The 20,418-nt window shown below is 51.6% G+C and overlaps 11 protein-coding genes across 11 annotated transcripts; 6 read left to right on the top strand and 5 right to left on the bottom strand.

The window, feature by feature from the left end:
* Positions 1 to 733: 733 nt before the first annotated feature.
* Positions 734 to 2,175, top strand: BD324DRAFT_608003 (hypothetical protein; the record flags this gene model as incomplete). The annotated part of the gene is made up of 4 exons (XM_022014095.1): positions 734 to 1,327; positions 1,392 to 1,631; positions 1,687 to 1,881; positions 1,963 to 2,175. The coding sequence occupies 4 exons, from the start codon at positions 734 to 736 to the stop codon at positions 2,173 to 2,175; spliced, it is 1,242 nt and encodes a 413-aa protein (XP_021872486.1).
* A 271-nt stretch (positions 2,176 to 2,446) lies between these two features.
* On the bottom strand, positions 2,447 to 3,653 carry BD324DRAFT_366998 (hypothetical protein). Its single transcript, XM_022012592.1, has 3 exons — positions 3,095 to 3,653; positions 2,912 to 3,027; positions 2,447 to 2,867 (listed from the first exon to the last, which is right to left on the bottom strand). Exons 1-3 carry the CDS (start codon positions 3,476 to 3,478, stop codon positions 2,780 to 2,782), a joined length of 588 nt encoding a protein of 195 aa, XP_021872487.1. The 5' UTR covers positions 3,479 to 3,653; the 3' UTR covers positions 2,447 to 2,779.
* A 188-nt stretch (positions 3,654 to 3,841) lies between these two features.
* Positions 3,842 to 4,762, top strand: BD324DRAFT_641670 (putative 60s ribosomal protein L10a; the record flags this gene model as incomplete). Its single annotated transcript, XM_022017434.1, has 5 exons — positions 3,842 to 4,009; positions 4,092 to 4,171; positions 4,232 to 4,295; positions 4,348 to 4,427; positions 4,474 to 4,762. The coding sequence occupies 5 exons, from the start codon at positions 3,842 to 3,844 to the stop codon at positions 4,760 to 4,762; spliced, it is 681 nt and encodes a 226-aa protein (XP_021872488.1).
* A 394-nt stretch (positions 4,763 to 5,156) lies between these two features.
* Positions 5,157 to 6,320, top strand: BD324DRAFT_621418 (hypothetical protein). Its single transcript, XM_022015378.1, has 5 exons — positions 5,157 to 5,253; positions 5,358 to 5,500; positions 5,680 to 5,763; positions 5,836 to 5,865; positions 6,034 to 6,320. Exons 1-5 carry the CDS (start codon positions 5,203 to 5,205, stop codon positions 6,107 to 6,109), a joined length of 384 nt encoding a protein of 127 aa, XP_021872489.1. The 5' UTR covers positions 5,157 to 5,202; the 3' UTR covers positions 6,110 to 6,320.
* A 103-nt stretch (positions 6,321 to 6,423) lies between these two features.
* On the top strand, positions 6,424 to 8,168 carry BD324DRAFT_621423 (Sec20-domain-containing protein). Its single transcript, XM_022015379.1, has 5 exons — positions 6,424 to 6,848; positions 6,980 to 7,071; positions 7,134 to 7,355; positions 7,410 to 7,519; positions 7,680 to 8,168. Exons 1-5 carry the CDS (start codon positions 6,639 to 6,641, stop codon positions 8,147 to 8,149), a joined length of 1,104 nt encoding a protein of 367 aa, XP_021872490.1. The 5' UTR covers positions 6,424 to 6,638; the 3' UTR covers positions 8,150 to 8,168.
* A 26-nt stretch (positions 8,169 to 8,194) lies between these two features.
* On the bottom strand, positions 8,195 to 10,770 carry BD324DRAFT_621425 (hypothetical protein). Its single transcript, XM_022015380.1, has 3 exons — positions 10,379 to 10,770; positions 9,890 to 10,326; positions 8,195 to 9,834 (listed from the first exon to the last, which is right to left on the bottom strand). The coding sequence occupies exons 1-3, from the start codon at positions 10,587 to 10,589 to the stop codon at positions 8,323 to 8,325; spliced, it is 2,160 nt and encodes a 719-aa protein (XP_021872491.1). The 5' UTR covers positions 10,590 to 10,770; the 3' UTR covers positions 8,195 to 8,322.
* Positions 10,771 to 11,510: 740 nt separating this feature from the next.
* On the top strand, positions 11,511 to 12,544 carry BD324DRAFT_641671 (6-phosphogluconolactonase; the record flags this gene model as incomplete). Its single annotated transcript, XM_022017435.1, has 3 exons — positions 11,511 to 12,133; positions 12,178 to 12,306; positions 12,370 to 12,544. The coding sequence occupies 3 exons, from the start codon at positions 11,511 to 11,513 to the stop codon at positions 12,542 to 12,544; spliced, it is 927 nt and encodes a 308-aa protein (XP_021872492.1).
* A 1,132-nt stretch (positions 12,545 to 13,676) lies between these two features.
* BD324DRAFT_577633 (hypothetical protein) lies at positions 13,677 to 16,033 on the top strand (the record flags this gene model as incomplete). The annotated part of the gene is made up of 6 exons (XM_022013271.1): positions 13,677 to 14,161; positions 14,202 to 14,901; positions 14,950 to 15,344; positions 15,400 to 15,544; positions 15,601 to 15,641; positions 15,700 to 16,033. The coding sequence occupies 6 exons, from the start codon at positions 13,677 to 13,679 to the stop codon at positions 16,031 to 16,033; spliced, it is 2,100 nt and encodes a 699-aa protein (XP_021872493.1).
* Positions 16,034 to 16,288: 255 nt separating this feature from the next.
* BD324DRAFT_641673 (NADH ubiquinone oxidoreductase subunit NDUFA12-domain-containing protein) lies at positions 16,289 to 17,086 on the bottom strand (the record flags this gene model as incomplete). The annotated part of the gene is made up of 4 exons (XM_022017436.1): positions 16,289 to 16,411; positions 16,478 to 16,623; positions 16,733 to 16,827; positions 17,016 to 17,086. 4 exons carry the CDS (start codon positions 17,084 to 17,086, stop codon positions 16,289 to 16,291), a joined length of 435 nt encoding a protein of 144 aa, XP_021872494.1.
* A 270-nt stretch (positions 17,087 to 17,356) lies between these two features.
* On the bottom strand, positions 17,357 to 18,642 carry BD324DRAFT_367532 (hypothetical protein). The gene has a single exon (XM_022012594.1). It carries the CDS (start codon positions 18,236 to 18,238, stop codon positions 17,483 to 17,485), a length of 756 nt encoding a protein of 251 aa, XP_021872495.1. The 5' UTR covers positions 18,239 to 18,642; the 3' UTR covers positions 17,357 to 17,482.
* A 171-nt stretch (positions 18,643 to 18,813) lies between these two features.
* On the bottom strand, positions 18,814 to 20,371 carry BD324DRAFT_577591 (D-lactaldehyde dehydrogenase; the record flags this gene model as incomplete). The annotated part of the gene is made up of 9 exons (XM_022013268.1): positions 18,814 to 19,005; positions 19,060 to 19,157; positions 19,199 to 19,282; positions 19,336 to 19,449; positions 19,508 to 19,626; positions 19,682 to 19,759; positions 19,811 to 19,962; positions 20,014 to 20,152; positions 20,310 to 20,371. The coding sequence occupies 9 exons, from the start codon at positions 20,369 to 20,371 to the stop codon at positions 18,814 to 18,816; spliced, it is 1,038 nt and encodes a 345-aa protein (XP_021872496.1).
* Positions 20,372 to 20,418: the final 47 nt, after the last annotated feature.

Consider the following 20,418-nt stretch of genomic DNA (forward strand, 5'->3'; position numbering starts at 1 on the left):
ATTGTAGGCATCAAGGGGTCAAGGGATTCTGCCACTTCAATCTCAATATCTGTGCCACATTCTCTACAGGCAGGCTGAATTTTGGTATGCAATGTAAGGGTCGTCCTCCGCCCCATTACAACGAGCAAACCTGGTCGACGACTGTCTCGCAACATCTTCAGCATGACAATAAGGAATCAACCTGTCAGACGCTGTCCCAACACTTTTCACTGACGCTCATGATTTGCACTGACCTCTTAACAATCAACGCCAAGACTATCCTGTCGCGTTCATTGCATCTCACCGTCCTTCAGCTCCAAGCCATTGAGCGATATCTAGCCAGACAGAGGACAAAGGATGATGAAGATAGTGTATGTTGTGGAGAGAGAGGGGCGAGTAGGCTTCAAAGGAGTGTGAGCCAGACTCCCGTTTCATGCAGCGAGTGAGGCGGAGGGGGGGTTGACTGAGCTGATGTTGTTGGGTCTACCCCGCTTCTTTTCCACTGTCAGACTCATTTCCTCTTTTCCCCCTTTTGCTCTCATTGTGCTTCTGAGCTGATCCTCAATACCTGCTCTCATCTCCTCGATTCCTCACTTCCCATAGTCAAGGATCACACACTCTCCTTTTGTCACCTCACGCTCATTGGACTCTGCAACGGCAGATATAGGGATATCTCAAACATTAAAAATTGGTCAACAAAAAACCAATCTAGGAGCCTTTCTACGAGCTCGGTCTCTGCCGGACTATCTTCATCATGTTGGTCTCAATCAGGGCATTCACACTCCTTCTGCCTCTACTTGCTCCTCTGGTTCCAGCACAAGCCGACGACCTCGAATGCGACGACAATGACCTCGCGACATACCTTCTCTCCGTCATTGACTCAGCTTACGACAGCGGTCTGACGATATTCGAACAGTACATTGCAGCTCTATCAGAGAAGGAAACGGGATACACCTATCTCGAATCGCTACATGAATCAAACAATGTCAACACTCTACTGGCACCTACCGATGAAGCGTTCAACAAGGCCGGGATATCCCCTCCTTTCAACTCATTGAGCGAGCAAGAGCTGGTCGACTTGATCGAGTTCCACACATTGGAACAGGACTGGACGTACATCAACTTGCCTCAGAGCCCCGACCATGCCATCGCTTCCACTCTGTTGAACATCAAAAATCATCTCAATTCGACAGTTGACAGTACCGCTACGGCAGCCATGATACTACAGCAGGGAGATGGAGGGAACGTGGCCGTGAGATTGGCAGTAGGCAACGGGACGACTTGGAAAGCACCGTTGAATCTGGATTGGGCGGGAATCACCAATCTGAAAGTCTTGCCAATCAATACGGTGAGTTGAGGCGTTCGTAAGACGCACCGTCGGACCGTGCTGATGCGCCGATGGTGCTTGTTAGGTACTCCCGTATCCTCCTAAACTCTCCGCCGCTCTCACTCTGCCAACCTCTTCGCGATCGGTCAACGGCACTAAGGCGTTCGCAGCAGCTGTCCAAGCTGGATTTGGCCCTAACGCTCTTAACGGACTGACAAAGGAAGGCTTCACAGTCTTCGTCCCCGTAGACGATGCCTTCACGAGTCATGTCCAAGCGGCCCTGGTGAGCAACCCAGCGATGGCTCAGACTGCACTGAAGGATCATGTGAGTGGTCAGCGTAATATCTCTCTTTCGGTCCTGATTTGTTTTGGTTTCCCAGTACACCACCTCCTTCTCGCTCTTCTCTGGATTCTGGAATGGCCAGGCCGCGAGCCATTCATACACTATACGCGCGCAATCGGGCGTGAATCTCACAGTCACGCATGCGGAGAATGGAACCACAGTGAAGACCAGTCAAGGTGTCTCAGCGACAGTCTTGAGGTCTGATATTCCGCTGGAGAATGGAGTCATGCACGTGAGTGTCATTGATCGCGCACCTTGCACCATAATACCGGAGCAATGACCGCTGTTTCCTCGTGCTGACTCTTCCTCCCAGCTGATCGATAGCGTTCTCTTTAACCCCCTCCAGGCCCCGACCACCATCTCTTCTATCTCAAGTGCCACTTCTGAAGCACGGCCCAGCGGCTCAGCAGGCTCCCCTGCTAGTTCAGCAGGATCCGCTGGGCAAAGCGGAGCAGCGTGTAACATTGTTCACAGTGGGATGACTCTATTGGCAGGAATCCTAACAGCTGGCGTATTCGGACATTGAACTGCGCATGCCTTGGATGGACCATGACCTGCTTGTTGTGATACCCCTTAGTGTATACCTTACCCTGTCTTGATGATATAAACTTTGTGGTATGAAGAGACCTGTCGTTTGAGCCTGTATTCAGATGTGACAAGGCGGATGAATATACCATATATGCAAATGCAGTGAATGCTACGAACGGCCTTACGAGTTGAAGGCGATTGACATGGTCGTCCTCGTTCCTGCCCGCCTCCCTGGACGCGGCATGTTGTACACCTAGACTGAGGCCTGCGGTGACTGATGCGTGGCTGCCGGCGGTGGTTCCAATCCCTCACTATTGCTCCGCTTTGCTTGTAAAGCTCTCTCCGCCATCCTCTTCTCCGCACTAGTCAATCCAAACACCTTTCTGAAAACGGCGGCCTTGGGCGCCGCTGTCTTTTGCGATGGATTTTGCAAATTTTCCGAAATCTCTTGTGAAGACGAGATCTTGCCTTGGCTGGATGAATGTGCCACAAGCGCTTGACAAGCACTCTGAGACGATGGGATGGCCGGTTTGGGCGCTCCGTTCAATGGTATTTCGGCTGTCAATTTCGGTGGTTCGATCATTGTCGCCAGACGTCTCTTGTCAAGTACGGCACGGGACAGAGACTTCGGTGGAGTGATACGCGGGGTGGCTGTCGATGACCCAGCGGCGGTGATGGCAGTCGTAGTGTCTGCAGCTTCAACGACCGATTTCATCGGTATCCAGGGATCTGACTTTGACGATGGACCGGCATACCACAATCCAGTCTCGCGCATCCTGTTCAACTCTTGAAACAAGTTATGCCGCAGTAGCTTTCCATGCTCAGATAGCTCGTGAGACCGTGTGTGAATCTAATGAGGGACATGACATTAGCTTTCATCTATTGGAGCTTGTATCAGTCCTCGTCCGTCCGCTCACCAAGAATGCCTCCAAACCACCAGCTTTCTCGATCGCATCGACATCCTCTATTCTCAATTTCATAGGGGCAGTCAACATCATCCTCTCCCTCAGACTCTGATCTCCACCGAAGATTCTGACTGGAAGCGCATGATCTCTATAATTCGGCGTCCACATGCGTCGCTGCTTCCAGGCAAATGTTCGTTGTTCATGATACTCGTTTCCAGGTTTAGGGGGCTCAAAGGGAAGAATCGATGGACTGAACGCTTTGATTTGATCCGGAGCTTTGGGAGCTCTGCGAAGATTCTCCTTCAAAAAGGTCCCCGGCTTTCGTTTTGGTTTCACAGTCTGTCTGGCCAGCTCGTGAAACCGCAGATAGGGATTGGTCAATCGGGCGGAAGCCATGGCGGAGGAGGGGAATGGGGTAGGAATGGAATGGAATGCGGGCGATCGCCGCCGATGAGAAAGCGCGACTTCAAAGTATCGACTAGCGCAATTGAGCTTTTCCGGTCTGTGATCTTCGATGTGTCCCGTCGTTAATGCCTTTCCAAGATGATCGATCGTTGCTCGTGTCTCTGCATGTATCGATATCAAATGATCCGTCGAGCAGCATTTCGGCTGACCCAAAAAGTGCCACATCGTCTTTCCGGCTTGATAACGCCGAAAATCCCCGGACCTTACCCAAATTTCAAAACCATTTTCGATCATCCCGAAGCTCCTTCTCCAACCTTCAAGTTTAACCTCAATCACTTACTACCTCCCGCCACAATGTCCAAGCTTGCGGCGTCTAGCGTGCGATCCTCCGTCAAGGTCCTTCTCGCTCAATCTGGAGAGGAGACCTGGAAGGAGGCTGGTGGAAAGAAGAGAAACTTTATCGAGACCGTCGAGCTCCAAGTCGGATTGAAAAACTATGACCCTCAGAGAGACAAGCGATTCGTGAGTCTGCAAGCGAGCGAGCGAGCGCCAGCCAGCCGCAGCATTCTAGCAGCTCGCTCAATGCTGATCTCTGCGTGGCCAGTCTGGTACCGTCAAGCTCCCTCACGTTCCTCGACCCCGAATGCAGCTCTGCATTCTCGCCGATGCCATGGACGTTGACCGGTAAGTTCTGACCGTTTTTTGTTCCTTCCTCGAGAGTCCAGCTCATTTCTTCCATTCCAGTGCCAAGCAGCTCGACGAAGAGCTCCCCTTCATGACTGTTGAAGACTTGAAGAAGCTCAACAAGGTGAGCTAAAGAGATTATTAAAATTTGAGATTGGTTTCTGACCTTGCCACAGAACAAGAAGCTCGTCAAGAAGCTTGCCCAGAAGTACGATGCTTTCCTTGCGTCTGAAGCTTTGATCAAGCAGATTCCTCGGCGAGTCAGCTGGCACGTCTAAAAGTCCGAGCTGACACCTTCCCAGTCTTCTCGGACCCGGTCTCTCCAAGGCTGGAAAGTTCCCCACCCCCGTCTCTCACTCTGAGGACTTGGCCCGAAAGATCAACGAGGTCAAATCCACCATCAAGTTCCAGTTGAAGAAGGTTCTTTGCCTCGGTGTCGCCATCGGACACGTCAACATGGGAGAGGACCAGATCGTCCAAAACACCATGCTCGCCATCAACTTTTTGATCTCTTTGCTCAAGAAGCAGTGGCAAAACGTCGCTTCGCTCCACATCAAGTCGACGATGGGCAAGCCTCAACGTCTCTTCTAGGCGTGGTCTGTGTAGCCGATTCATGGTATTCACAGATTGTACATGCCCTTTTCTAGAATGGAGGCTCGGAAGACGTAGGACAGGAGGACAAGAGGGGCAAAAATAGGAGCAGTCGCACGCTTATACCCAAGTCTTTGTTCGAGCCCTTAACTGAGGTTTTCGACTTTGACCGAGGGGAGCTCTTCTGTTCGCCTGTCATACAGACTCGGGGACGACATGCGAGAGGAGAGTTTGTCGATCTGCAAATCATGCATACACATTCAGGATTCATCGGGGCTCGCTCCTCTAAGAGGGCATTGAGAGCATCCAGAGTCAAGCATTTCCAAGTCTGAAATTATTTCAGGTCCACTAGTTTTCGCATTTTATCCCAGATTCTCAGAGGATCCGGAAGTACTCAAGTGCCTCACTCTCCTAACCCTTCATTCAATCATATCGACACCATGGTACTGTATGAGCTGTTCTGCATCAGCGCGCACAATCCCGCCTCACCAGTGAGTCACGCGCTCCTTCAAGCCCCCACCTTCCCTTGTTCCGCTCGTTATCAGACACTTCAAAGAGCTATCAAAAATCCACAGACTGACCACCCGGTCTTCAGACCAACCTCCGTCAATTGATAGAAGGTGTCAGTAAACAGATCCACGCTCAAGGAGGAGTGATAAGAGATCTCAAGAATATGGGAATTGGAGCAACGTTACCGACGCGCGTGAGGAGACATCATTCATGGCATCACAGAGGAGAGTGAGTAATCTCGTCCGTCCAATGAAACCATTTTCCCAAACCATTTTGTCTTTCAAGTCCGCTGTATCCCTCCCAATGACTCTGGAGGGGTACAGCCCCCCGTCTTAGAATACGTCGACCTCGTCTGGAACTTGACGACACGCGATTGCCTTCAGACTTGTTACTGATGCCACTTATAGCCACTTTCTCATGACGTTTGATACATCTCCAGCCATGATCAGCAAGATTGGCGAGCAATTACGGAGAGATCCGTTAGTCATCAGGTGAGTTGAGGACGGCAGGTCGGAGCCAACGGGCATACAGTCTGACGTACTTTCCCTCCGCCCCTCCTTCAGATGGACGTTCTTGAAAAAAGGAGCCAAGCTGTAAGTCGACAAGATTCAACGAGGGAACATAGACCATCTTCCCCTGCGACCCAACATCACGAGCGAGGCCCCAATCTTTATTATCCAACTCTTCAAGCTCACAGCGCTGAGCAGATAGTCTTGTTCAGCTTGCACGGGGGCGACGAGTAATGTTGACGAATCTTACAGCTCGGAAATGTTACCGAAACCAGCCCCGAGTATAGATTTCGCCGGACCCAGTTTGGACAAAGGCAAACTGTTCTGATCGTACATGGGTTCCAAATTACATGCGCAGTACTCCGCTTCTTCCGAGCGATGGACGATGAGGCAAAGGTGAAAGAGAGTCAGGGCGAGGGAACGGACACACACGAGTCATTTCTCGACGCTGGGTCGAGAGGGGGACGCAGTGCATTGCATTGCACGGCCATTTTATTTTGTATAGCATATCATGACACCTCATTGCATCATTCCCTGGCATGCGTTGGTTAGGAAAGTCCCTCATTGGACGAGATTTGAGCTCAATCGACGATCTACCGCATGTACGGTGCAAAAACTGAGCAAGTTGGACCACCCCCCGCTCTTCAGTCGGAAAAGCCTTCCGAGATCCAGCTGAAATGCCGAGTCTTGCTTTTCGTCATTGATCATCTTTCGCGGCTTCCCATATTGTGATACACAACTGCAAAGTCATCGCGTGACAGTGAACGCTCAGACGCCTTGACTCAAATAGGCTCTACTATTCCGGACAACACCTTCTTTCAAGACGCCATCCCCAGGCGTTCTTACCATTCAACACCATGAGCACCAACGCCACAGCATCCACGTCTTCAAATACCTCGATACAGCCAAATATCTCTCAGACGTATCTCGCGGGTGCAACCCGGAGGCTACATGACATCAGGACCTTTCAGCTGGATAGGTTGAGATCATGTCGAACATTGGGAATGTGGACGGAGCTAGTGGGCGAAATGAAAGCGGATCTAGAGAGAGCAAGGGCCAATCTCGAGGTGAGATGGGAGTCTCTTGAGTCTTGACATTGCCAAAGGTTCCAGTCTACTGCTAGTAGCAGGCAGGCTGGCACCATCACCAACGATCCTTTATATCAACCTGAACAGTCTTTCTGACGTCTTCTCTCCAGATGGCACGAGAATTAGCCGAATCCCAGCTCAAGCCTTCTGAACGGGAACAGGTGCTCAGCAAGATAGACATGGCGGACGCAGAACTGGCAGAGTGAGTGAAGAGCAAGGCCACACGGAGGTCATAGGTCAGGCGCACTGATCCAACGGGTCTAGACTTCGTATAGCGTACCGCGAGACGCTGCTCTCATCCAAAACAGCCATAACATCCATGTCGAAATCTAAGCGACATGAATTGAACAGCTCGAGCTCTTTCGATAAGACCACAACTCGATCCTCGGGTTTGAATGAAGGTACCGAGGGAGCGGGAGCGAGTAGATCCGAATATGATGAGGCCGCCAGAGGCCGTCAGAGGGATCCCAAGCGGAGTGATATGGGGTGAGTAGTGGCCCTCCTACTACTGTTTGGATCGGACTTGATGTCCCGCCTCAGGGACGACGCTCTGCAGACCAAGACGAATGAAGTCACAGATGCGTTGAGAAGGACGACAATGCTTATGCAGGCTGAGCTGGAGAGGAGTGTTCTGGCCGTTCAAACGTTGGGTAAGTGATTGATATTGCTCGTGCTCTGTGTAATGTGCTCTTCATCTCTGCCTTGAGACCTACTATCATTGCTATTCAGCATCGCACCGTTCGCATCACGGAGAAAAGGCACTTACCCTTGTGCCTTGTCATCGCTGACGCTCGCTCAACTCGCGCACAGACTCGTCTACGCAGACTCTCCGTCTCACCCAAACCCTCTACGATAATTACACTTCCCTCCTTACCACTTCTTCTCAATTGGTCAAAGCTATCGAAAAGGCAGACTGGTACGATCGACTCTTGATCCTAGGTGCATTCCTATTCTTCTTGATGGTTGTCGGATGGGTCATCAAACGGCGAGTCTTGGATAAAGTCGTGGGTGGAGTAGGATGGTGGGTAGGTGGAAGTTTGAAATTGGTCAAGATGGGTACTGGTTTAGGCGGTCGAGCGTCGGCAAGCCAGGTCAAAAATGTTGGCCAGGCCAAATTCGAGAAGGTAAAGAGCGCTGTCTCTGCTGCATCGTCGCTTAGGAGCACAACGCTGTTAAGCGATGCAGCGTCAAGCGTATCAAAAGTCTCGGAATTTATAGCGACACCGATAGCCTCTGTGACTGCGATGGGCGAACAAGCCATGGCGCGAGATGAATTATAGTGCTCAATGGAGCGGTCCTGAAGTTCGGGATTTGCCCTTACAGCATCTCGTCTCGACTTCATGCATAAAGTGACCGACGGTACTCGTACATAACAGTCTATATACACAGAGCACCAACGTTTTGATCTCTTTTCGGCAGATCTCGCTCGCTTTGGCTGCCGCTAGGGTCCCAGCTATATCTGAGCGAGTCCGTATCCTTCTTCCGTCCGTGATGGCGCTGTGGCCCCGTCCACCTGCATAGCTTGATCGGCAAAGCTACCTCCAAGAGCATCCTTGACGGCTTTGACCTCTGTCTCAGCAACAGGTTGCGATGAGGATCCACCAGACTCTCCAGGCGCTGGCGCTGGGGTCGTAGTCGTCGCAGCTGCAGCTTGCTCTTTTGCTCTCTTCACCAGACCTTCCACAACGTTCAATTGTCTTTGAAGGTCTACTTTTTGCTTGAACAAATCTTGTCGACTCAGCTCGACCTTTCGTTTCTCCTCTTCTAACATTTCCTCCATCCGTTCAAACATTGACAATTTCAATTCAATCTTCTTCACCTGAGCAGCCACGAGACGGTTGACTAGTTGTGTCAACCTTGCATCTTCGTGTCGGGCCAAAGCTGCCGCTTTGGCAGCCGCTGCGCCCAGAGCAATCGAAGCGGCTCGTTCGACGGACGCTCGAGTCGGGACTTCTGTTTGCGAGTCGCCATTCACGTGTCCACCATCGCCATTTTCCACACCACCCACTCGATCTTGATCGTCCTCATCCTCCCCATCCACTTGGATGGCCTCGACGCCGGCTTCATCTCCATTTGTACCATTCTCCTCCAAACCGTCCTTCTCTGCTTTGATCTCTCCATCTGATTTGTTGACTCGTTTACGCTTCAGTCCTACATTTGCCAATTCACCCAGAGCACTCTGGGCTGCGGCCGCCGCGACGGCGGGTCCGACGGCGTTGGCCAGGAAAGTCACCACTGACATGACGGGATTCTCGGCACTTTCAAAGGGGACGCCATTGATGCCAGCCTGATACCTGAGCGGTCCGAGATCCGCCGCCTTGTCCGCGGTAAGATATTGATCCTCGATAGGTATCTGAAGGAATTTGGCGATACACTGCTCTTTTGACCTCGTCCCGACGTGTAAAGACACTTTTGACCAGTCGTCATCGTACATCTCGATCGCTTCGAGGAGAAGTAGTAGCTCCTGATCCGTCCATTCGGATCCGGCACCCGAGGAAGCATGCTTGAAAATGTCCTCTTCCAATCGGACGAAATCCCCAGAGTACATTGAGCTGGGAAACCGACCCGAGACGAAACAAGATGGACAAACAGTGTACTCTCCATCTTTCAGCGAATGGTATCGCATTCGAGTACAGTCAGTTCCGCACGTCTCGCATGAGAAGGACAAAGGCTTGGCAGCTTCCCCATTGGTCGACGCAGCCGCAGAGTCGGCAATCTTTGTCGCTTCTTCTGTGGAGACTGGTCGAGTTGACTTGGAACTCGAGTGATAGATGGACTTGCGGAGATCAAGATTGGTCGGATGGGGAGAGATGCCATTGGCTTGAGCAGTCGCAGCGAGAGATCCACTGCCAGGTTTGCTCCCGGGGTGAACCAGATTTGACAAACCTCGAGGCGTGTCCAGAGTGACTCGGAAATGGCCAGTGAAGGGTGGTCCTAGTGCAGCTGGACGACTATCGGGATCGACCTTTTGCGCGAGTTGTGAGTAATGACTCTCGCCCATCACTCAAGATTTGACCCACCTGATAATTTATCAATCCCCACTGTTCAAGGAACGCATGGACTCTCATGATAGCTCCCACATCTCCCGCCAGATTACGCCTGCAAGCCGTGACTGTCAAGTATTCGCCAGGATTCAAGCGGTAGGTGTTGATCATGAAATCCCTGTAATCCTTATAGATGGCCGGTGTTTTACTCCTGTTTCGATGACTGAAGAATTCGGGTAAACTCCTTCGTTCTATCGGGTGAATGGTTGACATGCTGAACCATGATGAATAGGATGGAATGACCAATGGATGAGTCTGAGAAGCGAGGTAGGTCGTAGCGAGCGCGTGAAGGTCAGCTTGAGATGGTTCTGCGGCACCGGTCGCTGCTGGAGTGGAAGATCCTCCAGGGATGGTCGGCGGCGGATCTATCGAGGGTGCTTTCGGAGGTATCTGAACGGGCTCAGAGCCAGGTGCTGAAAACAGTGGTTTAAAATAAAGGATACATTCACTGCTGACAGTGCTCACCTGGTCCTGATCCATCTACGGCCATACTTCCTTCCTCTCCTGGTCCAAGATTTGTCAATTCTCCTCCATAGACTGGATCCCTCTCTCTATCTTTCCCTGGAGCGGTCGCTATATCCTGAGTGATGACACCTGATCCAGAAGCCACATCTTCGTTGGCATCAGCAGAAGAAGAAGGCGTTGGCACCCGAAAGGATATACGCGGTGTGGACATGATGAAGGTTTCGCCAGCAACCGACGGCGAGCGCTGAGACTTTGGGGCCGGATTCCCTAAGAACTAGAGCAAGAGGACGACTGGAGTGACTCTCTCGTCACCCACTTAAATCCTGTATTGCCTCGGACGCGTGCTGGTCTATATCATCCATCCAAAATAAAAATGGACCTACGAGGGGAACCGACCGACAAATGGAAAAAGCAGGGGAAGCCACGCAGCACCAAGGAATCAAAAGCGGAATCAAATGGGGCCACCGTGCATCGCCAACACCGGACATCTCGGGGTTATGGCTGAATGTGGCACTTTCTGGCTGGTCACGTGCTCCTGACGAGACCCCACAGCGGCTAGCTATACGTGGCTCACATGAAGAGCACACTGAATCCCAGCTGGGGTCGCTGTATGAACAACTATCTCGCTGCTGCTGCTCTCCACCGCCCACTCTCTCTCTCTCTCTCTCTCTTCGCTTCTTCTGTCGAGTGCGGTAGTAGCTACAGCCTAAGCGTGTATGATACCCTTTTTTGGACCTAGAGTGGAAAGATGACGTAACTGACGGGTTGACTGTTCGGGCGAGTTTCCTAATGCAACAATATCAAAAATGGCCGACCCTTTGCTCGAACATTTTGGCGAAAGGGAGAGCAGAGCAGAGGAGAGAGGCGGGCGTTGAGACTTGTACATCCACAACTTATCAGACGACCAATAGAGGACAGTCTTCCTGTTTAGCAGACTCTGCAACCTTGTCATCTCTCAACCCTCCCACATCACCGCCAGATCAGCCAAGCCAAGCCCTCGTACATCAGTGACGCAGGCCGCATCCAACCTGGATCTCGTCAGCCACTAGTTTCGAGATCTTTCTTTGACACCAACACCACCACCAGTACCACCAGCGGCAGCTTTGATTTCAGCTCGACCCAGCACGACATCATGCCATCCTCAGCCGCTCCGCCTGTCCTGTACACGTTCACTGACCCCTCTCAACTGCAATCCTCCCTCGCCAACTTCATCCTGAAGGCACAGACCGACGCCATTGCCAAAAGGGGTCAATTCACTATCGCGCTCTCTGGAGGCTCCTTGCCTAACAATCTCAAACCTTTAACTTCGCTGGAAGGAATCGAATGGAGCAAATGGCAGGTATTCTTTGCGGATGAACGTATCGTTCCCTTGGATCATCCCGATTCAAATTACCTGGCTTGTTCCAAGGCATTCCTCGAAGGGGTCCCTATCAAGAGGGAACAAATCCACACCATCAACACCGAACTCTTCCTTGACTCGACTCGTACGGATCCTACTGCGGAACCCAGTGACAAGGATAAGAGCGAGAATGAGGCTGTGGACATTGCAGACGATTACGAAAAGCAGTTAGTGGCGACTTTTGCGGGTGCCAACACGGCTCGATATCCGACGTTTGACCTCATTTTACTGGGTATGGGACCTGATGGACATACGTGCTCCCTTTTCCCCAATCACGAGGTCTTGTCAGAGGGTGACAGATGGGTGGCAGAGGTCTTGGACTCACCCAAGCCTCCCAGTAGGCGCATCACCTTTACGTGAGTGGAGCATGGCCAAGTGTACATTGCTAAAATGTCATCAGCTATCCCGTCTTGAACCATGCCCAACGTTGCGCCTTTGTGGCCACGGGAGAAGGCAAGCAGGACATGCTGTCTCAGATCCTGGATACCCCTGAGGAGGGCCTTCCTTGCTCGAGAGTTAGACCGGCATCGTGAGTCCGATCCCCCCCCCTGAATACACTGGACTTGAAACTTACTTCGTCGTCTTGGGATAGTCCCGGTCTAGTCTTCTGGTTCGTTGATCAAGCAGCTGCTGCCAAAGTCAAATTCCCCAACACAGAGTACAAATGGATAGAAGAAGATGTCATTGCGGATGTGGATGATCCCGTTGCGGAAGAGAGGAAGAAGCTCAAGGAGGAGATGGACGCTGCTGTCAAAGCTGCTATCTGAGTAGACCGGTAGAGTATCTGAGCGATCTGTATCTAGCATTGCCAAGTCTATCGCGGAGATATAGATATAGATTGGCTGGCGAATGAGTCCGCTGCATTTGACTTTCATTGTCGGACCCGAAGCTCATTTCGAGTTTAAAAAAATCAACCGCCCCCAAAAAGGAGACAGAGAGAGACGCAGACGTGTCCCACTCGATACCGTCTTGTTCTAGACCAGCATCCCTCCACACCTTCTCTCGACCTGGCCTGCTCTCTCTCAGATCACCCTCTGGTGGCTCGAAATAGCCCCCCTTGCCTCCGCTACGGAAATACGCCGGGCAGAACTACCCGGTTGACCCGTAAAAGTCCGCCTCTCGGAATACTGTTCCACTGCAAATCACATACCATCGCTGACGAAAGCGTGTGAGAGAGGTTCTATTTCGTGCTCAGCATAGCATCAGAGGAGGAAGACATCCGTTTGGGGATCTCGGATACACTCGAAGCTTGGCCCCACAGCATCGACTTGAATCGTGACAGATCCGTGGTGGCAGTAAAGCGATACATTGGACTCACTCGCCCTCTTTCTCGGTCTCGTCACGCGATAAGGTACATTGGCATCCAAATATAGACGGGCTGGGTGCTTGGCCCTAGGCTAGCCCCGTGGTAGCTTGTATCGATTCCCCTTTGGAATTGTGGAGATAATTACGGGGGACACAAGGCACACGACAGATTCCGTGACAAAACTCTATCCAGCCGATACCGGGGCTGTACACACATACACATTGTGGTTCCTGCCCTGAACGACCGAGATTCTCCTTCAAGTCAAAGAGCCGGGAGAGACATCTTCAAGCATGAACCACCGACAGACTTCCGACGACAATTCGTCATCATCCATTTTGGGACTACTCAACCTTGCGCCGTCAGAAGAACCTAGAGAGCGCGGTCCTGATCCTGACTCTTCATCCACTTCACATGACTCGCCAACCAGTACATCCAATTCCATCGTTCACCAACTCTCGGCTCCGACACCTCGTCGGGCATCTTTCCCGACGCCGCGTTTCTCAAGGTCACCCTCCCCAAGTCCTTCAACATCTCGGGGACGTACCCGAGCATCTATCCCTCATCCAACAGCTGAAAGGGCTCCGCCCCCATTGATGCAAAGATCATCCTCATCGTCTGGTATTCATACTCCTCCATCATACGCTCATTCTTCTCTCGACAGAGCACCGTCTCCGAGCAATTCAATGTTCTCGCCTGACACGACCCCTAAAGTTCCTCCTCCAATATACCTCCGATCATCCTCTCCATCAGGTGTCAGCTCGGCTGGTACGTTGAAAATACATATTCCTGCATGGGGCGTCGTCTTTGTCAGACCACCTCAAATGCTCGAGTTGCATCCTTTGGAAGCGGGAAGTCAAGCGACAGAGCCACCTAGGGAGGATACCGTTCTCAGTGGAAGCCTGGAAGTCATCATGAAAGACCGTAAGAGGTGTCAAGCGATCAGTATTGGTATCCAAAGCGTCTGTAAATTATGGATGGGTCCGGCTCGAGGATGGGAAGAGGACGGAATTTTTGAGCGTGGAGTCGAAGTGCTCGGAGGTGACGCAGAAGGTATATGGTTGGAGAAGGGCTCCCAGACGTAGGTCAGCCAGACGCCGAGAGCGATTGACGCGTCCCAGGTTCACTTTTACACTTCTCCTGCCAGCCACGCTGGCAACCACAGATTATCATGAGAACGCACGTATCTCGTACATGCTCACTGCTCGGGTGGAGGGCATAGGAGCGACCTCACATTTCGGCTCCATCTTCCGTCGCGGTTCAGAACCACCAACGATCAAAGATGATATTCCATTCAAAGAGGATTTCGAGGCCGTTATTGCCAGATCGGATAAATTGGCCATGGAGCAACAGCAAGACCCCAGGTCTAGGCGAGGATCTGCTTCGCAAAATCGTTCACGAGGTAACTCCATATCTGGATCTGGAACACCACCTAGACTCGCCTCCCCTCGGGGTGTGCTTCAATCCCTGTCTCCGGCGTCGACTGAGTACTTTGAGGATGCGTCCGTGTCAGAAGGTTCCGCCATCGCCATGGGAGACGGGTCTCCGTCTCTGACGGGACTCTATCATCGTTCCCAATCCTCCGATATCCAACGGACGACCTCGAGAGGGGATACTCGATCCATCTTGTCATTCGCAGGGAGCGACTCGGGACAAAAGTCTGAAAAGCAGGGATGGCTCAAGGGGGATTTGCAGTCCAGCCGAGCTGTCGCCGTCCACGCGAATCCGAACAACGTGGACGGTGTGACCGTTCTTGATGTTCGGAAGGAGGGATTCGTCCACGGCTTGGGCAGCTGGCGGATTGGCATAACCTCTGATTCGGTAGGTTCAACGTCATAAGCTCCAATCCCTTACACTCACGTCGGTTAGTTCTCCGTCTCCGCCGTCATGCTGTTTTCCATTACTATTCCCTCTCCATCACCTAAAGCGACCATTTTCTTCCTTCGTCTCCTCTTGAACCAATCATATACCGTCATCTCACCGCGCACTCCCAACGACGAGCCTTTCATAGCTGAGCCTGCAAGAAACTTTGTCCTGTATCAAATCGGCAGACCTCACAAGGGAGGCGAGAGATGCCCACCTCATACTGTCGAAGCTCTGTGGCGGGGACCCGAAGTGACAGGAGACGGTCCTGCTGGAGCTACAGCCTCCAGCTCGACCGCGGGACCGAACAGTGCCACGATCCCCGCTACCCTTGGCTGGCGCAATCGAGCAGTCGTGCGTGTACCAAACCATGAGAAAGTCAGACCGTCAACGTACTATGGGTGAGCAGATAGTCCCTTTCATCGAGTGCGAAGCCTGATCAGCCCGACCTCGCAGTACCATCACACCCATAAGAGTCAAGCACGAACTCGCGATCCAAGTTTTCTACTCCATACAAGGGGAGAGCGTGGCAGGTATGCCCATCAAAGGTCCCGGAGAGCTACGTATGATGTCGTACAGAATGCCCGTGATGGTGCCATCGGTAAGCAGAAACATGCACATATGAACGTCGTCACTCTGATGCTGATGCGTCCTCAGTGTACCTGTACAGTGGCAGCTTTGAGCCTTCCAACTTGTAAGTGGTCGTTCCAGCCCAAGTTTCTTCCTTTGCTGATGATTCAATGACCCAGACACCAGCAACGACGACCTGTCTGCGTCTGAGATCGACATCGACGCACCGTTCTCAGCGCCCTCTACATCCAAAAAGTGCATGTGCGGTGCATCTTTTGCGGAACTCGGAGAAGCTGCCATGCGTAAGATGAATCAGCAAGATCGAGAGGATTTGGATGCCGACATGAACGGCTTCCGAATCAGCGATGGACAAGACGATAGCAATGGCGGGTTGGCTGGGAGCTTCGCCATGTCTAGAGAAGGAAGCATGAAAGAAGACGGAGAACGAAGGTCAATTGCTCAGACTGAGAACCGCAGGGGGAGTGCGAATCTGGGTAGTAATTGGGGACCGTCGTCGTAGGAGTTACTGAGCCGCATAGAACATAGAACATAGAGCGCAGAGTATCGTGTGTGATCAGTTGATGCGGAAGCACGCCGAGTCGTTTCATTTTTGGCCCGTTCTCCTCGGTCACGATGAAGGCCGTTCATCGCGTCATGTATCGCACGCCATGTCAGTCGCAGAAAAAGAGAACCAAAACGCTTCGGCATCGGCCCTGCCTTGAACACATAATCCTACACCATGCATGAGACATGTTCCATTTCCATTTCCTTGCACTTAAGCTTCTCGCTTGGCTTGTCCTCGTGGTCTGACCTGAGGTTGCCAAGCTTGGGTCTTGGGAGCCGTTGTAGAATAAGTGATATATCTTCCTCGAGTTCCGGTCAAGTTTTCATGATATTCCTGATCAAAGGTCCATCAGCTCTTGTTGAAGAAGGAAGAAAAAACACCCATGTCGACCCGACTCACCGTCTTCCAAGGTGGAGTAGAAGCTTGAACGATAGGATCCTCGGTCGGCGGGTCTTTGCGAATATGATTCAACCATGAATGCCATTCGGGTGGAATCTGCGAAGCATTCTCGACGGATTGTTTAAAGTCGACCCATCGATGACGTCCTGAAAGGACTCAGTATCAACGAGATCATCACATGGCATCGCGGCAATACAGAACAGAGTCGCGATAGACGCAGTCGTGCCCTTGGATGTCATTCGACGTGAGACCCACCTGGTATCTCTTGAGACGCATCAAGGTTTTCGTAGAATCGATTACCGAATTGATCAGATCCAACTAATCTACCGTATTTGGCATCACCAATGCTCCTGAAGTCCAAAGTTAGTCTGGTGATCTCGAGCTCCCTTCCGTTGCAGGGATAGAATCGCTGATTCCGGCTGCACCAGAGAGGCCTCCATCGAAGAAGGCTGTCTAGAGGACGCCAGCTCTCTCCATCTCTACTTTAAGATCCGGACTAGAGCCCTGCAGGACACGAGAGCAATAACCGTCAACTTACCACATCTGCTTCCACCATTCTCTTACACCTGCTCTCCTGAAATTCCTGAGGGTCCTGATTAGAGACACCATCTTTGCGTACGGTGTCCAACGTAGTATGTTATCGAACGAAGAACCCCCTCCTCTGGTGTTCATGAGGCGGAAGCAAAATAAGCAAAATGGGTCAGTCGAAAGTGGCACATTTTAGGTGATCGTTCTCGGTATGCTGCAAGACCCTCTGAGCTACAAGGCTACAAGGCCAGAGCCCTTGCGCTTGCTATTAGCATTTGGCCTTACAAATTAGTGGAGCAGCTCATGACGCAGGACACTGATAGCTTCGCATGTACTTTCATGCATATGTTTCTTATATATGGATGGTGAAAAGGAATCTCATTGAATATTGAGCGGCGGATGGCGTAGGGCATCTAGACTCCTTGGGATCCCTGCAAGTGGCCAACTACGATTGAGCCTTGTTCAGTATCCGTCTGCTCATCGACGGTGTCGATTGGAGCGCTTTCTAGCGGTAGACACTCGTTGACCTTGTGTAGCATTCGTGTCGAACCATGGTCCACTGAGAAGCTCTGCGATGGTAAGCCCTCTGTTGCAAAAAATCAAGTCGTATCCCTCAAGAGGCACGCTGCAGCACCGATGGTCAGACACAAAGACTGATCTGGCAGTCTGTGCACCCTGGAGTCGAATTGCAGCCAGCCGGGTGGATTTGCAGTTATCCCAGATCGATTGTTTTTTTCGATACCCAGCGGTGTTCGTGAATCCCTTCTGTAGATCCTTGAGATCCTTGAGAGTGATCACTGTGTTAGATTTTCCCGTCGGTTGTAAGGTAAACGTCAGGCAATTTTCTGTTGGGGTGACCGCATCAGTAGTGGTGGGATGCTGGCTGAACGACACGAGGGTGCCGTCATTCTTGAAGCCCTTGGAGAGATCCACGATGGACTCAACACTAAGCCCTTCCCCGCTTCCTAGACACGGAGAAAGGGTGGTAGCCGAGCCTTTCTCGCCATTGGTTTTGGGGAACTGCTTGAACCAAGGCTTCTTGTAATCGGAGAAGCTGTGCAGCTTACACACCTTTTGCTTCGTCTGAGCATTGTCCCAGAAACTCAAAGTAGCCGGGATGTCCGTCTGAATGTCCATGTCAGTCACAGCTACTGACTCAGACATTTTGAAACGCCATTCCGCAATAGCAGCATTTGGTAGAGTCCCATCGGACGTGGCTCGTGGATCCTGCATTTGGACGGTAGATTCGTCCTTGGGTTATTTGGTCCGAATTCGAGAAGCGCAAAGCGATTGTGGAAGTGAGGGAGGAGAAAGTTGCGGGTATTGGTTTTGAAGGAAGAGGGATTGGCCCCGTTATTACACCCTGCCATCCTTCACGTTTTCTGGCTCGCCTCCATCGTGTGGATTCTTGCACTCGACAACAAAGGTCACCGAGATGAAAAGCGTTTCAGCATCACAAGAAGATATCCCGATTGAGGCTTCCTGAACTTCCACTGCCCTAGGCGATGGCAAAGCAGGGAAGTGGAGGTCCATGGGTCAAAGGATGCGTCCACAAGCATGTTTCAGGAGTCATTGCAGAAGGCCTCGTCCAGCGGGGAGGCGTGGCGAGTCCAAATCCCTTAGCAGTCCGGACGCGAGTAATGGATCTCTCCCGGAAGCTGAAAATTATCACTAACGTGACTCTGATGAATGCAGAATGTAGATCACGTTGAGTGTCGCGCATCGCATGGTAAGTCTGGATCAGCGGCGCAAATCTGTCCATGCGTCGAGTTTCATTATTTGACGTTTCATTGTAGACTATCGCCCGCCTAGAAATGGAAGCGCTCTCTGACGCTCTTCACGGTCTGGTAGACACTGTCCTCCAAAGACACATACTGAATGCCGAGCTCCTTGTGTGCCTTGGAACCATCGAAGACATTTGCATCTTTGGTGATCTCGTCGTGTGTTCCTGGCTTGCCGACTGGAACGTCTTTGAGGTCGGGGAATCGTTTGTGAATGACCTATCGTTTAAGATATGAGATGACGTGCCGCAGAGGCTGTCAAACGCGACTCACATCACAAATGTCCTGGCCCGCGAAGGGGCCATTACCGACAATGAACCTCTCACCAGCGGCGTCAGGCTTCGTGAGGGCCAAGACATGTCCCTCAGCGACTGTTCCTGGTCAGCGCTTCATTCTTTTCCAAAGGACACACCATTGTGGACGTCGACCCAATTTCCGCCTGCCGCTGGGAGATCCTTTTCTGTCTTCTTTCCGGCTGCCCACTCATAGACTCGGGCTAGTGCACGGATTCAGATGCTTTGACGATGTCTCATACTTCTAGGCACTTACCGACAGAGGTGTTGAGCTTCTCTGGAGTGGGACACTCGTGAATGATTTCACCGAAAATGACCGGTGGGTTAATGGTGACGGCCTCCCAATTGGGCTTGTTCTTCTCCACAAAGTCTACAATGAGATCAGTATCGTTCTTTTTGCCTTTGATTTGCTCAGAGACTCAACGCACCCCAAAGACTGCGCTCGGCAAGGGTCTTAGAAGCGTTGTAGATGTGCAATCCCGGAGCGTCAACACCTTTCTCCTCGACGATGCCGACACTGTCTACGTTCCAGTCCTTCTCGGTGTATCTATCGGCAAAGAGCATGAATGAGCGCAGGCTCAATGTCTTTATGTGATACTCACGTGTAGGGCGCTTTCTTGCTCGCAACACACATGATAGCACTGACACTTGAGGTGACAACCACTCGCTTGACATCGGGGCTATACTTGCATTTTTAGCGTAGCTCAACAGAGAGCAGATTGTGAACGTACTTATTCTTCTGGATAGACTTCAAAATCCCAGTCGTACCGTGCAAAGCTGGCTGAATGAGTTCATCCGTAGATTTAATGTTGGTAACGTAGAATGGACTGGCAGTGTGTGCAACAGCATCAACTCCCTTGACTGCCTCGTCGAAGGCTCCATCCTGGGGTAAAGCTGTGAGCCAAGCTGATTCGTGGCCTGATGCGATACACACCTTGGCAATGTCGTCCACAATGACATAGTCAAAGTCTCCGTCGTTCTTGAATAACTTCTTCAGGTATTCACCCTTAGATTCTGATCGAACGGTGCCGCGAACCTTGAACCCCCCTTTCAGGAAGTGCTGGGAAACGTGGCTGAGATGCCGGCGTCAGCAGAGAAAGGGTCCTATGTCAAAGGCTATAGAACAGCATTTAAAAGCTAATCGCCCGAAGAACAATGCTTCCAAAGTAGAATCACAGGGACCGACCCGACTGGAATCGGCACCGTTTGGAAGATCGCTCGCACACTCACGATCCGACAAATCCACTAGCACCGGTAACGAGAACGAGATTTCCCTTGGAGATGACTGGCATGATGACAATGATACGAACACACGGGAGTCGGGAGACGCGGAAAGTAT

This window comes from Kockovaella imperatae, assembly GCF_002102565.1.
Source record: "Kockovaella imperatae strain NRRL Y-17943 chromosome Unknown BD324scaffold_4, whole genome shotgun sequence".
Classification (NCBI taxonomy): domain Eukaryota; kingdom Fungi; phylum Basidiomycota; class Tremellomycetes; order Tremellales; family Cuniculitremaceae; genus Kockovaella; species Kockovaella imperatae.

Excerpts from the sequence above, each read along its gene's own strand:
- BD324DRAFT_621418 (XM_022015378.1), top strand. The coding sequence starts at position 5,203 with ATGGTACTGTATGAGCTGTTCTGCATCAGCGCGCACAATCCCGCCTCA. Across the intron at positions 5,254-5,357 it reads CGCACAATCCCGCCTCACCA|ACCAACCTCCGTCAATTGAT; the intron begins GTGAGTCACGCG and ends CCCGGTCTTCAG. Across the intron at positions 5,501-5,679 it reads TCATGGCATCACAGAGGAGA|CCACTTTCTCATGACGTTTG; the intron begins GTGAGTAATCTC and ends TGCCACTTATAG.
- BD324DRAFT_621423 (XM_022015379.1), top strand. The coding sequence starts at position 6,639 with ATGAGCACCAACGCCACAGCATCCACGTCTTCAAATACCTCGATACAG. Across the intron at positions 7,072-7,133 it reads GCGGACGCAGAACTGGCAGA|ACTTCGTATAGCGTACCGCG; the intron begins GTGAGTGAAGAG and ends CAACGGGTCTAG. Across the intron at positions 7,520-7,679 it reads TCTGGCCGTTCAAACGTTGG|ACTCGTCTACGCAGACTCTC; the intron begins GTAAGTGATTGA and ends ACTCGCGCACAG.
- BD324DRAFT_366998 (XM_022012592.1), bottom strand. The coding sequence starts at position 3,478 with ATGGCTTCCGCCCGATTGACCAATCCCTATCTGCGGTTTCACGAGCTG. Across the intron at positions 3,028-3,094 it reads GTGGTTTGGAGGCATTCTTG|ATTCACACACGGTCTCACGA; the intron begins GTGAGCGGACGG and ends GTCCCTCATTAG. Across the intron at positions 2,868-2,911 it reads TATGCCGGTCCATCGTCAAA|ACACTACGACTGCCATCACC; the intron begins GTCAGATCCCTG and ends TTGAAGCTGCAG.
- BD324DRAFT_367532 (XM_022012594.1), bottom strand. The coding sequence starts at position 18,238 with ATGCAGGATCCACGAGCCACGTCCGATGGGACTCTACCAAATGCTGCT.
- BD324DRAFT_621425 (XM_022015380.1), bottom strand. The coding sequence starts at position 10,589 with ATGTCCACACCGCGTATATCCTTTCGGGTGCCAACGCCTTCTTCTTCT. Across the intron at positions 10,327-10,378 it reads CGTAGATGGATCAGGACCAG|CACCTGGCTCTGAGCCCGTT; the intron begins GTGAGCACTGTC and ends CACTGTTTTCAG. Across the intron at positions 9,835-9,889 it reads GGGGATTGATAAATTATCAG|GTCGATCCCGATAGTCGTCC; the intron begins GTGGGTCAAATC and ends CTCGCGCAAAAG.